The 16,091-nt window shown below is 35.7% G+C and overlaps 1 protein-coding gene across 1 annotated transcript in view; it reads right to left on the minus strand.

Annotated features, from left to right (window-relative positions):
* Nucleotides 1-266: 266 nt before the first annotated feature.
* Nucleotides 267-16,091, minus strand: part of CERKL (CERK like autophagy regulator) — a gene marked incomplete at both ends in the record, with an annotated part of 48,491 nt that continues 32,666 nt past the window's right edge. Inside the window, 9 exons of the mRNA XM_079539141.1 lie at nt 267-348; nt 1,043-1,200; nt 2,415-2,511; nt 5,307-5,415; nt 5,499-5,527; nt 5,909-5,977; nt 6,214-6,391; nt 7,661-7,735; nt 13,783-13,925. Of these exons, the coding sequence (XP_079395267.1) occupies nt 267-348; nt 1,043-1,200; nt 2,415-2,511; nt 5,307-5,415; nt 5,499-5,527; nt 5,909-5,977; nt 6,214-6,391; nt 7,661-7,735; nt 13,783-13,925 (940 nt within the window). The remainder of the gene's footprint in view (nt 349-1,042; nt 1,201-2,414; nt 2,512-5,306; nt 5,416-5,498; nt 5,528-5,908; nt 5,978-6,213; nt 6,392-7,660; nt 7,736-13,782; nt 13,926-16,091) is intronic.

Genomic DNA, 16,091 nt, shown 5'->3' on the forward strand with positions numbered 1-16,091 from the left:
CATCTATAATGACAGATCATTTCAGAACCCAAAATTTATTAAAGAAATCCATTTAATCATTTTTTTCATTTTTTTCTTGTTAAGCCTAATAAAGTTTTTTCACAATAAAATATAACAATAAAAATATATAATTTGATAAAAATTTTAAACTAGAAATGTAATAAACATCCTTTTACAACTGAGTTCAATAAGTGCAAGAATGGGACATAGAAAGAAGAGCATACAGGTGTGACAGGGACTTATAAAGAACATTCAGTGTATCCCTTCTATATGCAATTGCACGTTGCTTTGGAACTCTCCAGATCATCAGTGTTCACTCCATAGAGATTAATAAGTTGAGGATGCACCCTGCGAAGTGAGGAAGTCAAACTATCAATTCCATCAAGTCCTGCAATCCATGCCTTTTTTTAAACAAATATACATAAAGTGCTATATGGAATAAAATAATGTGAATTACATTGTGACATCTCCTACAAGGTCATCTCTAATCTCTACAAGCATATTATTTTCTCAGTCATCCTATAATGAAATCAGTCTTCTATAGCTCAGACTATGTTACTCTGTACACACTGCAGAAAAAAACAAGCCATCTCACATTTATTTCTACTGCTAATCCTCTAATTTCTGTGTATTAATTAATATTCTTTCTTCAATCCTACATATGGACACTATTCTCAATTACTACAAAGTTTCCCACAATTGAACAGCTAAGTTTTTATTAAGGTTACAAACAAGGCTTTCCACGCGTACCCAAATAAGTCCTCCCAGGCTTACTGAACTTCAAATTTAACTGTCCTCTTCTAACAAACAGAAGAGTAAAGTAAAATGGGCTGAAAGAGCAGAAGAGGAGCTGGAAGGTCATAGGGACCATGAACCTTTCCAGAGATGTGCACAAGGCAACATGGCAGAGACCCTGCACAGCAGGATACAAAAATATTAAAGTATTTACACTCTCTTTTGGTGTATTTGCATATATACACTTAAGATTGCAGTGCTAGTCTTCTAGAGGGATATTGTCCATAAACATAATACTCAGCCTTACCGAACATGAACTTCTGATGCTTCTACTAAGTCCCCATCTATATTCCAAGGGTAATTTTCTTCTGCAGCAGTGTTTTCTTCAGCATCAAGCCCACTTTCAATTCTTGGTTGCACTTTTACTTCTTGAACTGTGTATGTCTCAACAAAGGGAAAACTGAACTAAATCAAACACAGGCACATGTTAAACAAAGATGAAAGCTATAGGTGATACTTTGCAACAAACTGGATTACATGAAATTAAAAAGCTTGGGGATGTTTTTGCCTCTTAATTGTATGAGAACCCTTAACTCTAAATGTGAACACATATAGAACGTATTGTATATTCCAACTAGCATTCATAGATTACCTGCTATTTCTTATCCTAAATAGTGCCTCAGTGAAAAAAAAGAAAAAAGAATAATACACATCATTCCACTCGCATTCCTATATCAGACTTGCTCAATTTACAGATGAGGTGGTATATTTTTCACATGCCAAAATGGCACATGCTCTCTGAATACATTAAAGTCCATGGAATTTTTTTCCTATCATTTGTTTGCCACTACCAGTGATCCTGTTCTCAAGTCTCAAGTGAGGCTCTACCATCTAACTGTAATTTTTAACTATAAAGACAGAGAAAAGCAAAGCCTTCTTCCTCCAAGGGCGTAACTATGACATAATTGGAAAACACAAACTGTTTCCTAAAAGCATCTGTTAGTGCTGTCACACGGTACTGCCACCACCTCCATGACAAACTCTGACTGCTCAATGATTATCTAATCCAAGCCTGGACCTACCTGTAAAGTGAGTTCACATAACCCTGAAATGTTTGAATGACTACCACGATGTTTAGGCTACATATGGGGTACTTAGGATGACATTTATGTTTAGATGCTTCATTTTTTCTTTAAAAAAAATATATATATATATATATGATCACAGTTTTTATGTACAGTTCTATAAATATTCATAAATGGTTGAAATGTATATCTGCTAAACTCAATGGTGATAATCTGATGCTGTCGGTGTAAGGTTCAGCAATCTGCAGACGTTATGGACTTCACCTATTTCTTACAGAGATGCATCATGTCCCCAAGTCTTGATCTCTTACGCAAGATTTAAATACAGCATGCATTTTTCTATTGTGCTTTATTCCCACAAATCGATGGTAAATCAAAAATACAATTTAAACCACAACAGATGGGTTGAAATAGGCTAATCGGTATTAGTCTAGTGATTTAAGAAAAAAAAAAAAAATCAGATAAAAAGGGGGCTAATGTATTCTGACAGGAAGCTAAGTCTCCTTATGAGGATGCTAACATTAACTCTTCCAGCATGTCTACCTTCACGATTTACTGTTCCTTTTATAATCACCGGAAGGAAATTAACAGTACCTGATTTTTTACACTGGCATATCTTTTCAGGTGTTTTATAAACTCAGTTCGGGAGGTATTCCGTACAATAATCAGAGCCATGCTCCCATTATTTAACCTGAAAAGCAGACAGATTTAGTTCCCTGAAGTAAACACATTACTGGAAGTTTAACAGGCTTATAGGTGCAAGAGCACATTAATAGAATAGTTATAATTTAAATATATACTTTTAAACAAAACAAAATAAAACCCCCACATCTTTATAGGTCAATTAAAATGATGCATTTGAAGTTACTCGGCATCTCTGTACCTAAAACACACATAAAAGAAATTTAACTTCTTTATCAGTAGCTATAATTTATTAAATGCTACAAATATTTAAATGAAAATGCTTTTCTACTTAACAGCAAAATTCTTAAACATCACAAATTTGTTTTACATTTCTCTCCAACAAAGTATGATGATTACCAGAAATCCTGTGATTAACCGCTCCCATGACATGTGAAGCACATACCACTCAGTGCAGTTAGACTCATTCAGCTCCACCATTCACACTTCAGCTGCCTTAATGAACATCCTCATCTTAACCATGATGCTATTCAAACCCTCTTAGAAATTCTCAGCAGAGTTCTACACTCCACATGTTTCACGTAGAATGAATAACTTCAAAACTGAAGGGAATCTTGTACAAAAGTGTACACTGGAGGTAAATCAAGAAGAGATCTTACAGTGCAGATACTTATTGGTGCTAGGTACTTACTTACAGTGATATTCAGCACTTCTAAATTTGGGTCAGACAATGAGCTGGTACTACTTCACAGGCTCCTTAATGCAACTGTATCCTGTCACAGAAACTAGCTGCCTGAATCTCATTTCAACCATTCCTAAGTTTTATTCAAGTTATGGAGAGAAACCAAGTTTCAAAAAGTGTGTCTGGTAAAAATGCCAATCACTGCTGAGACTGTACTTTATATTATATTCAGAAGATACATTTATTCATTCACTAGGAGCAATTAAGAAATAGGTTAAGGTCATTTCAAAACAATACTTTCCAGCGCCCCACCACATAACTCCCCACTCAGAGCTTCCTGGCTGTTTAACAACTATAATTGGAACATTCTCAGACTACAATAAAGCAGAACCTAGGAAGATAACTTTTATACAGCCATGGAACAAGTCAGATAGCATAGCGTTATTTTACTGATTTAGAAAATAATTTTTTTTAGTAAAATTGAAACAATTGCCTCCTTATCAAGTTTTTACTAGAAAAGACGTAGCAGGTTACTGGAGAATGCATTTCACATTAGAGCATTTCTGAGGTGATTAAGAATTCTCTTTAATTCTTTTGCAAGTCCAATCTGCAGCGAAGCATGACACAATGCAGATTTAGGCTAGTATAAAGAGAGTTGCAATAGTCAAAGCATTCATTCATCTTCAAATGTCTTCACATAGCAAAAAAAAAAAAAAAAAAAAAAGAAATCTCATGAGAAAAAACAGATTGGAGTGAAGAAACCTAGATGTACTTAGCTGACACTACCATAATGGATTCTGCCTCTCAAACAAACAGTGCAACATTTGTTTCACAGGTTGAAAAGCTTTACAGCCAAGATATTATTGACTATGAGAAATGGATCAACTGTCTGAAACATTTATGCTTTCCACCCTGCCAGATAACTTAATTTCTATGATAATATTCAACAAAGAACAAAAATGGTATACAAAATAGGGGGATCCACTAAGCAACTCTGCTGAAGGAGAAACAGGTTCATTCAAACCTGTAATAATTGCACGGAATTGTCTTAAAATTCTGTATCACTGAGGAGCAGGTGTCATAACAGATGGAAAAAGAAAGCAAAGCTAAAAAAGACTATTCAGTTCTTGTCAGAAGGTTTCTGCTAACTGAAATATAACAGTAAATGCTGAACAGAGATAGTTTTCCTGGGAGGGGAAAGCAGCACAGCACTACCTTAAAGAATATGCACCTCAGCAGGACTTCCCAAACTAAGAAAAATTCTCCACAATATCTTTATCAAACACAACTATTTTTAAGTCATTTTAAATAAGGCAAATCCTACCAGATCAGCAAGTAATTTGGAAGATAAATATCTAACAAGTCTTACGGCATATTCATTTTCACTAAAGATAATTAAAACAGGCTCATTCCATAATTTTTATGAACAGTAATGTATAAGGACTAATATATAATGTACAAGAAAAGTTTATGAATTCTTATTTGAGAGATTGTGTTGAATTTCACATACAACTGTGAAGTTCCTACTTGCTATTATTCCACTTTTAATTGTTAACCTAATACATTAGCTACAAAGATTTATCACCTGATAGCTGTTTGAGCACCACAAAATATGCTGTCAACAATGAGCCAAGGCAAACTGAATAAGTGTCAACAGCCAGATTACATGCACATTTGTTTTCAAAAGCCTAAATATAAAACTGCATTTCCTAAATTTGGCAAAAAATAAGGCAAAATACAAGTATGAATTCAGTTCTTGACAGAAGGACTCATACTTCATTGCTCCTGACTGTAAAGCAGAAGACAAATGGCACCTTTATGCTTGAAAAAGTAAACCAAAATTTAAGAACAAAGTTTCTACATATAGCCAAAACCTATGACAGACAACTGCTCGATGACTACTACTTAAGTTGGACTTGCCAACTAATTTAATCACAGCAATTATCTACTCATTATTCTAGTTAGACTACTTGACCTTATTTGCTTGATCCTAAAACTGATTACAATTCCTGGGATTATCAAGTCTGCTGCAGACCACACTCCCTCCCCTGCTCCATAGTCTAGACTACCTAAACACAGCCTTGTATTCTGGGAAAAGCCAAGGTCTTAAGGTAAGATGTCAGAATTTATAGATGTGACTAATTCTTTAAACCGCCACTGACCTCGTATTAGGTGCCAAGCCTCTTGGTGCCATTGAACACAGACAAGGGATTGCCATAATGCTCACGTTCAGGAAGTCACCCTGAATTTTGTGCCACTGATCCTTGCTACCTAAATATAACAGAGTAATTCATATTACTCCAGTTTAACCACTCACAGTTCATTTTTAATGAATCATAAAAGCTAAGGCTCACCTTTTTTTTTGTTTTTTCCTTTTTTCTTTCTAGAAGGGTGAAAAAACATGTAGGGAAAATATTTTAAAATAAATTTAGCACATATAAATAATATTTCTTTAGGAAAAAAAAAAAAAAAAAAAAAAAAAAAAAAAAAAATCAATGTGTCACCGGACGACAGAAATAATGGAATTGAACAACACAAGAATATTAAGAGAAAGTCTGCTTTGTAATAAACCCTCTGTAGTCTCAGAGACAGAAAGACTATTTTACAAACTGTGAAAGTTCACAGTTCTCAAAATAAATCTTTTTCCTTTTAAAATTTTATTTTATCTGATGACTAAATTTGAACGAAATACAGAATTTGCACAATTTTCAACAACTTTTTTTTTTTTTTTTTTTACATTTGAGTTTGACTCAGTTTTACTTACCTGTCATTCTCATAAGAGTCTTCCTGTGGAATTTGTAGAGGTAGAAATGATAATTCACATTTCTCTGTCCTGGAAAAGTATTTATATATAGTGTAATATTTACTGTAATCCAATTTTCTGACTGCTAGACAAACTTTTATTCAAATTAAAATGATTTTAAGGAAATGCTGAATATAACAAAGTTAGCAACCAAAAGATAAGTCAAGACAGCTAAACTACTGTTGTCTATATTTTACCGCATTCATTATTGCATATTCCTCAAGAAAATGAGAAATGGTAGAAAAATGTAACAACTTATGGCGTACTTGAGATCTGCCAGTGTTTTGATAAAAGCAAAGTTCTTTCGCTGATTGGAGGGCATCCAACGGTTCTTTTCAGCCAAAGCTAGAGTCCTTGCACCAAAACCAAACATAGCCGAGAACCCAAAACGCAAAAGCCTGCTTGGAGTACTGAAAGTACAGGCATCTACTGGTTGAATATGACCTAAAAAATCAAAGACAAAGATCAGAAATTACAAACAACAAACCAAACATAACTTACTATTTCATTTTCACCTGATTTTAACTGAGTGAAAGATCTACAGAATATTCTCTCCTTAGGAAGTCGAATTTTACTAATGAAAATTGGAATCAATTCAGATATAATCAAGACTGTAGAAGTACTCATTTCACAGAACAATGTTCAGGAAGCTTCAAAATGTCAAAATTTTTTACGGCAAAAATCCATCCAACTCGTCAGGCAGTACATATTGTGACTTTCAATTACTATACAAAGAAAATTACAGTTGCTACATAAATACATTTATGTCCTATATTTAAGAGTTCCTGAAATATAACATCCAGTGCAATCATTACAAGCAATTGGTGAAATGGTCACAAATGTTTTTACAGTTACAGAACAAAGACATCTAATTTTGTTCAAAATAGCGTATATATACATTTTTTTTTTTAATGAATGAATCTGTTGTTTCCATTATGTTCACAGTCTCTGGAAAAGACAGTTTCAGATTTTGTATATAAACTGTAAGCTTTACTATCCAGGAAAAGGAATATTCCACTGCTGACTGTAAGGTCTAGAAAACACACGTTCAGGATGAAGCTTCCTTATCCATTATTCTCTTTTTGAAAAATTATATATGTATTTTTATATATGCATCCTAAAAAAAATTTACTTTAGGAGAAACATTGACCTTATTCAGTTAAGCATTTGCTACTTCCTAAGTCCTGGAAATATGGCTTACACAGGCAAGCTAGTTGTTCCTCTTAGCATAATCAGATTTTCACACATAAAACCCCATTTGTTGTGCAGATCAGACTGAATGGCAAGAAATGAAGTTCTTCTACAAATAAAGCTTTCTTATGGAAACTGTTGTGTGTGTTCTGTTTTTTTTTTTTTGTTTGTTTGTTTTTGTTTTTGTTAAGGAATGTTCAGCCAGTACATAACACACAGAGTAACACAGTTCACACTACACAGTCCAGAAAAGGTTACTCTTTGCAATAAAGAACATCAGCAAGAGGAAATGAATGCCAGAATTGTTACAGATTGTTATAATTACCTCTACTATTAAGCTACATGCAAAGAACATTCCATACTCTATAAACCAGGTCAGAATCATTTGGACATAAAAGTCTTACAGTATAGGTTACAGTGCTATAGCATAACACTAGGTATTTTATTAAACAATTGGCTATGGCAAATCCCTAAATGCTGCTTCACTATTTAAAAACAGACACTGTGCCTATAAGTATTTACCCATTACAATGTGCAGCGTTGCAGTCACCACATGTTTGATGCCATAGAGAGTGTAGGCCAAAATATTAGTAGTACCTGCAAAAGTAAACACAAACTATCATAAATAAGATAGAAGATAGCAAGAAGTATATATTTATGGCATGTATATAAAAATTTCAGAAGAGGAAATTGAGATGGTTAATACATTTCCAAAGCCCCCTACACAAATTATTCCGCCTTGGTAAAAGCAAAATGCTAAGTAGCACAAATTATAAGCATACAAAATTCCAGAGATCTACAAAATCCGATCTGTATATTCACTGATACGTGCCATAAAATCCAAAAGCAAATACTGCCTTCTTTGTTGCTGCTATTAACCTAACTCCCTTTACAAATATATTTTTTTATATACATAAGTCCAATACCGGGAAAATGTACCAGCAGGCAGATTATCAAGTAGGATTCATCTGGGGAATGCTGTTTTGTTTATTTGCTTGTTTTTAAGTTGGAAAAACAATACAATGTCAGGCCATTGAAAACATCAAGTTTCCCATGCAAAATTCTACAATATCTAGTCAGAATGCTGTTTTTTCCCCTTGCAGACTATATCTGAGAAGTAACGGCAGATGTTGTTGATTACAGCATGTTTATTTTATGTATAAGGAGAACATCAATGACTGAAAAACAGCTTTTCTCAGCCAAGTAGCAGGGCCACAGGATTCCACTCTGCACAGCTAGAACTCCAGGGCTGCGCAGAGAGAATATTGAGCTTCTTTATAGCACTGAGTAAGGCATGAGTAATTCAAGAACAGATTAATTCAAATTACAAAAATTGTAAATGAACAATTTAGAACCTAACATCCCATAAAGGAATAAGTTCACTTACTCGAATTTTCAAATCATTTTCTTGTTGCTTGAATTATTTAATATGCTACAGCAGCAATAGACAACTCTGGTTGATAGATTTGCCTTCTATTTTATGGATGCATTTAAATTTCTCTGTCAACAGTGGGGGTGTGGGGGGAGAGAAGCGAGGAAAGGGAAGAAATCATCATATTTCAAATAAGAGGCACTCAATATCTCAATAAGCACTTTAAAAGCATCATATACCAGACTGAAAAATTATGCTCATCTCAAAGTTTTGCCATCTTTGACATCACTTTAGTGGTAGAAATCATACTAAATATGGAAAGATTGATGTACATAGTTGCATAGCTCTAAAGGCATTTTGTCATTCTTATTCAGTAATACACGCTTTGCTTTTTTTTCCCCCCCAGTAATTTCCCTAAACAAGAATGTTAAGAGAAAAAAAAGAAAAGAAAGCCAGGTGTATTTTATCACAGTATCTCACAGAGAACCTGTTACCTCCTTAGGTCACCTCAGTCTCTGGAAGCAACCAGAGTGCTCAGAGCCTCATGGAAAGCCTTCAGAATGTCAGAGAGAGAAGCTCTGAGTAAGGGCCTCAGGGCTCCTGTTATGTGAAGGAAATGAGGGAGGTACATATATCAACATAACAGACACAACATTTCTTGAAGTTTACATCCTCAGTCACAGTGGAAGAAATCTGACCATGTGCAGCTTTATTCTTTGAACAATTCAAACAGAAATGAAATTTAATTCAGATATTTCTCAGAGTTCAGAGGTGACTATAATACCAGTTTATTTTTCCTTTTCCTAAAGAATATATTTAAATATGCCCATGAAACTGGGATTACAAAGCACTTTGAGAGAAGAAATCAAAAAATTCAATCTTAACTTTCTTTTTTTTCCCCCCCAAAGAATTTTTCTCTACATACAGTACCAGAAAGTGTATTTTATTATGTATACTACAATGCCAGCAATTTATCTCCAACAATTTATATCCAGCAACTCAACGAAAAGCTATTTGAACTTTCCTTTCTGTACAAAAGCAAACACAAAATTGTAGCTCGAGACGCCGTTTAATATTCAAATCAGCAACTTTTATCACTTCAATGAACATAAAATATAGTTCCATACAGAAAACTTTGGGATAAAAAAAAGAAGTTTGCCCTAAAAAGTTATTCTTCAGAGAACAGTACAAGTCTGTGCTTACAGTATTTCATGTTTGATTATTTCTGACATTTAGACTCTAGATTCAACTGTTTTTGTTTAGTCAGTGAAGCTCAAATAGGAGCTCAAAGCATTCAGAGATATCTCCTTGGATCAGGTTTTTGTTTTTGAAACTCTAAGTGACTTTTATAGGAATCTTTTTTTGAGGAGAAAGAAAAAAAAAAAGAAAAAAAAAACAATGTGCTTTGTAATTGGGATGAAAACAAAGGAAATCACCCACAAGCAGTATATTTTTTACAAGTAATGCAAAGTTATTCTGATAAATATTGCTTTTCTATGTCATTGAAGATCAAGCTAACAGAAGAGCACAGGGTAGAATAAGCTTCAAAAGATTGGGCTTGGTACCTCTTAAACTGGAATTCCTCCTTTAAGTAAGAGTGATTCATCAATACAGATGGCAACAAGATAACAAATGGCCAGGGCTGAAATCAATACCAATTTTCATGCTGACTTTATGGGAGTTAAATCTCTTTCCTACTAAACAGGATAGCACAAATAATTGCATCCTTGTCTTAAATCTGTGAAAGTCATTAAAATCTGCAGAAGTAAACAAGACAAAACCCCACCTCTCCCAGCTACTGAGAAAGTAAGCTCTGCCTGTGTTCAAAAATGTAAGTACTGCATGCAAGCAAGCCCTTCCACAAGCTGCAGATCCAGAATATGCATAGTTATACAGCAGGGAATGTCACCACCTATTCCAGAAAACATTCTTAACACGCATCTAGCAGCATTTTGACCCTAGCAATGATTGAATTAAGCATCCCTTCATCTAGGTCTTGTACAAAGAGGATGATGCAAAGAAAGATTACACCAACAGAGATAAAACAATCAAAGTTATCATACAAATAAAAATGTTAGGATGAAAACTTTGCTGACTTAAATGGTGATTCAATAATAATGGCTTTAACGCCTGTACAATCAATGAATATACAGATGGTATAGCATACCCAGGAGTATGTCTGATGTAATTATGATACTAGAGTAAGGAAAAGAAAACACTCACCGTATCCTGGGCTCGCACAATAAACTCCAGTGGAGTAGCTCTCCAGAAGACATCCTTCCCCACTGGTAGTCAGTTCTTAAATGGGCCTAGCCTAGTTCCACCCCTTCCTGCAGCACAGGTGAATTGCCTTCACCTGTGCTCCCTTGGTTGACTCAGTGCTTGCCTCAGGTGATTAATCAGAGGTTCAGGCTGTGATTCAGCAGCCCAATACAATGCCATGATTCATCTTTTTAAGTCAACCTTAAACCTTTCTTAATTCTATGTAAGTTTGGAATATTACTTACCATCAACAAAGTGGCTTCCATGAACACTATTGTACTACACTGAAGAGACTAATAACCTCCTTTGATGCTCATGTATGGCCTTGTTCTCCCCAAAGATTACAACAGGCACATTTTTAGGTCTCACTCCAACTACTCAGTTTATTGTAAATCAGCATAAAAGTTATAGACCATACAACTCCAGCATCTTTGTCAGACATTTTTTTTTTAACAGAAACCAAAATAGATTTTATTATTCCAGAACTATAACCCTGTTCTAAATATTCACCCTGTTTCCTGACATTACCAACAACTTCCCACAATCTTAATCCTACGAAATGCACAAAAGCATAATGGTAAGGATTAAGTATCTGCAGGTCACGTAAAAAATGACTGATGGAGGTACCAAACAGAAACTGTAGGGAAAAAAATTGTCCTTGGAAGTGCAAGCACTTCTGCAGTACAATTAACTTAATTAACCAGACAACATGAATATTCATAAGGCTGTTAATGTCTCCCCCATCCAAACAGATAAATGTGATGTAATGACTTCCTAGTCAAGCATAGCTAAAATTCTGATGAAAACTGCACCAACATTTTGGTTCTTTGCCTGAAATATCACAGAAATTAACAGTCCCTCAGTAATATTTTATTTTACAAATTAATTGGAAACCATGAATTTATTTAAATGAACCACTTAGGACTAAAAGGCTCGCAGCCATTGGATACAGATTGACTCCTGCTCATCACAACAGGATCACTTTCCATGTCCTCCTGCTCCCTCTGCAGCCCCTCAGCTGCAGTTCCCATAGCAACAAGCTCTTGCTGGTGGCTGGTGGGACCACCACAGGCCGCCCTACATCACCCGTCCGGCTGGGACCACAGGAAGGCAGCCTGGGAGCTACTGCCATGGTGCTCTGCTAAAAGTATGCTCTCGTAAGATCTGTCTGCCCAGAAGGGAAGCAGTTTCAAATGCAGCTTCTCCCCATCAGGTGGATTGGAACTTCAAAATGCTGCTCTATCTACTGACAACACACCAGACCCAGATCTCAATCTGATCTGCCTTCAAAGAGTGCAATCCCACAGAATCATAGAATGGCATAAGATTTCCAGGGGCATCCACAGCTTTTCTGGGCAGCCTGTGCCAGTGCCTCGTGCCTCCTGAGTAAAGATCTTCTTCCTAACATCTAACCTAAATATTTCCTCTTTTAAAGCCATTCCCCTTTGTCCTATCACTATCAGATTGTGTAAAAAATTGGTCTCCCTTCTGATTATAAGTCTCCCTCAAGTACTGGATGTCCACAATGAGGTCTTTCTAGAACCTTATCTTCTCCATGCTAAACAAGCCCAACTCCCCCAGCCTTTCTACATAGGAAAGCTGTTCCAGTCCCTTGATCATCTTCATTGCCCTTCTTTGGACCCCACAACATTTTTCTATTCTTGCATGGTCAGAAAATCCTAATAATTGGTTCGGTGAAATTACAGATGGAAAGACCATTGAAGTACATCTTTATGTGCCCAAGTATTACACTGACCTATTTCTTGACTACTTTTTGAAATATAAACACTATTGAAATAAAGGAAGACACTTAGGAAACCATTAAGAAGTTTCTCACACTTTCACTATAAATTGATCCCAGTCTCTTTTAAGGAAGCCTACAGCAGTCTGTGTAGCAAGCAATAGAACACTCAGGTTCTCATACCCTTTCATGACATTATTCTGCTGACAAACTGAAGAGAGGAAGCACTGGCACTGAGGCGCAGTGACTTGCTCACAGCCAGACAGCGTGGAGAGAGACACTGGAGAGATTCCACCCTGCCACCACTTATACACACACAGTCTTAACTGACAAGTGATGGTCAAAGCATGTAAAACTTGCTTTCTGAGTTTACAAATTACTTACTCCTTTCTTTGTAGAAAGCTGAAAAGAATAATTTGCTGTTCTCTTGGCTGACGGTTAAAATCATTTCCTATTGGTTAAAATCATCTGAAAAATTACAGCAAGCATTCACATTGGCAGTCACACCTGAGGGTACTGTCCATGCAAAAATGCCCCCCTTCTTTCTAAGGGGCATAACCCAGACACAAGTGTAAAATAAGCTCTGCATGCAGTTCTGCCTCATCCAAGTTACACTAAGAAGGGCAAGAGAAAAAACACGGGAAGAAGGAAAAAAAAAAAAAAAAAAAAGCACAAGAATTACGTACAAGTTAAGGTAGGAACGAGAGCATTATTCAAAACAGATGCGTGTATTTTCAGATCTGTGGAAGTGAAGGAAGATAAAACAGTTTTCTGTACACAGTATTTTTATTTTTTAATATCATTTGCAATATATATTCCTGATACACCATTTAAAAAATAGATCGTAAGCATGAATATAACTAGGAATCTGCCAAAAAAATTGGAGAGAGAAGAGAAAACCACCACGGACTGAATTAAGGACAATCTAGAAAACAAAGTTTGCATTTGATTGCATTTCTGTTGGCAAATAAGTGCAAAACAGGATTTTTGCATGGATCATCTGAAGATAATTTTAGTTTTCTGCCTCCAGAGCTGCTTCCTTTAGGCAAAGAGCTCATCTGTGCCATTACTATAAATTATCATAATGATTTAAAATCTAGTCATTTGTAATCAATCTAAATCACACATATAGGTCATTTATTCAATAACTCCCTTAAGTAACTGAAGCTTTAGCACCAAAAAATGCCTTTAGTAGCCAAACCTATAAAACTTGCCAAAGGGACCTAGAACAAATCACTGACAAAACATAACAGTGTTGTTTAGTCTCACCTGCTGGTATCACTCCAAGAGGGACTGGTGCTCTGACAGGTGCCGATATGAAGTCTGTGCCCTTTCCAGCATCTATCTGGGCTTTAAGTAGCAGACCATGAGCAACTTCACTGACAAATCCATCTCCACCAACACAAACTACTCTATTAAAAAACAAAAACATTTCACAGTTCAAAATAAACCATTCCATAATTGAGCAAACCAGCAGAAGGCAGCTAAAATACCACGTCAATGCAATGGTACTTCAAGCAGCTGAAATCCACTCTTTCTTTAGGAACAGTCAAAGCCTTACTGTCAGGTCAGTGCATATCAACTAACAAGATATAAGCATCCTTTTTTCTGCTTCCCTCTGAGTAGGAATAACTATACTTAACTTCTAACTTATATCTCCTCTTATAGCACCAGAGCCACAAAACCAAGCAGGGGAGGACTCCAGCATAAGTCCAAGTACTTCAGAGGAAAAGCTCTCCAAATCTTTCAATATTGACCACCATAAGCATTCCACTGGTTTTTAATTGCCATTATCATAACAACTAACCAAATATTAAACTGAAAATACTTGAAAACACACTATGCAGACAGTGGAGGGATTTAGGAAGGTATAAAATCCTCATACCAGCAATCCTTTGCATGAAGGTACTTAATCACTGCTTCTGGAGCATGTAATTAAACTCCCACCTGCTGTGGCTATAGAGAAGAATGTATTTGTCTATAAAAGCTCTCTAAAAGCTCTATAAAAGTTACAGCAAGTGTCCATCGTTGATGCCATTTTTGGTTCTATTTATTTATTTTAGGCAAACATGAACACGATTCTCCAAATAAGCATGTTTGGAAGTTGAAGGTTTTTAAGGTGCACATTCTACAGAACAACAAATAGTAATCTTACACTCAATATGTTTACAATATAGGTAAGTCAGGTTTATTGTAGAAGGTGCTTATTTAAACTGTTTTATCATACATTCATGCAAATGCAGTTGTGAAACTATGCCCAAAAATTCAGATAAAAATGGTATGCTCTTTAAAAAATATATTCATGACATTACTAAGTGCTTAAATTAAATCATCCATCTCTTTGGTCATTATTTTCTTTCTACAGCTTAATTTCTAAATTGGCAGGAATATTTTTCCCTCTGAGCTAAACAATTCTCATATGCACGCACACAAAAAAAAACAAAAAAAAAGAAACAGGAAAAAAAAGGAAAATAGAAACATTTGGATTCTGTAATCTTACTGTGTGTAATCAGGAGTCAGATTTTTACTTCATTCTTTATTTAGTTTGACAGAATCATGGAATCCGTAGAGTTGGAAAGGATCTTCAAAGACCATCCAGTCCAACTCCCCTGCAATGAACAGGGATATACATACACAGCTCAATCAGGTTGCTCAGAGCCTGAGCCAGTCTGGCCTTGAAAGTCTCCAGGGATGGGGCACCCACCACATCTCTGGGCAACCTGTGCCAGTACCTAGGCTTGAAAATCTCTGCCACAGGAGAAAAAAAAAAAGGAAAAAAAAAAAAAAGTGATCTTTGGAGTGTGATAAACCTAGAGGGACTTAAATGCAGATTCTAAATATTAGCACTACTGAAAACAGACAAATATTCTGATTTGGGATCTGTATTGTTGTTATAAACAAAGGAGATAAAAAAAAAAAAAAAAAAAAAAACACACCCTGAAAGCCAGAAAGAAATGTAGCTAACTTTATTTTTTTAATTCATGTTAGTTCTCAACAGTTTTCCTTTTGGCCAGAAACAGAGATGGTATTAGGCACCAGGGATTTCAGATCTAATCAGCAAGAACCTGTTATGCATAAGGAGTGAAAAGCCTTGAGCAAACAGATTTGACTAAGACCACGAAGAAGGCCTCTTAGAGGAAAAAAACATCTGTCTAACCATCAGACACAAGTTTATCAGTCATCTGTTCCCTGAAGTCTGACCAACTCTAGCTACTCTAAATAAAATCCAGTCATGTAGGCTCGTGACTGGGGAAGAAATACTTGGATATACCTTTCACATTTGTTACTGCATAAACAAGAGAATGCAGCTCAGAGGCAGTTTGCATCTGAGATGCACGCGCTCTCTAACCATGGCTTGGCCTCCAGACAGGGAAAAAGCACACAGCCAACTTCAATAATTTATGGTGTGGGTAAGAAAAACAGAAGAGGATACAAAAAGAGGTGAAGTCACACATAAGATGCTTGACATACAGCCATGATGTTGCAGAACAGCATGGGAGCCAGAGAAATCAGGGAAAATAAATGAAATAGAACACAGTCGAGGCCAGCTCTGACAAAGAATTAAAGCACTGCAGAAT

This window comes from Tetrao urogallus (assembly GCF_951394365.1).
Source record: "Tetrao urogallus genome assembly, chromosome: 8".
In the NCBI taxonomy this organism is placed as follows: domain Eukaryota; kingdom Metazoa; phylum Chordata; class Aves; order Galliformes; family Phasianidae; genus Tetrao; species Tetrao urogallus.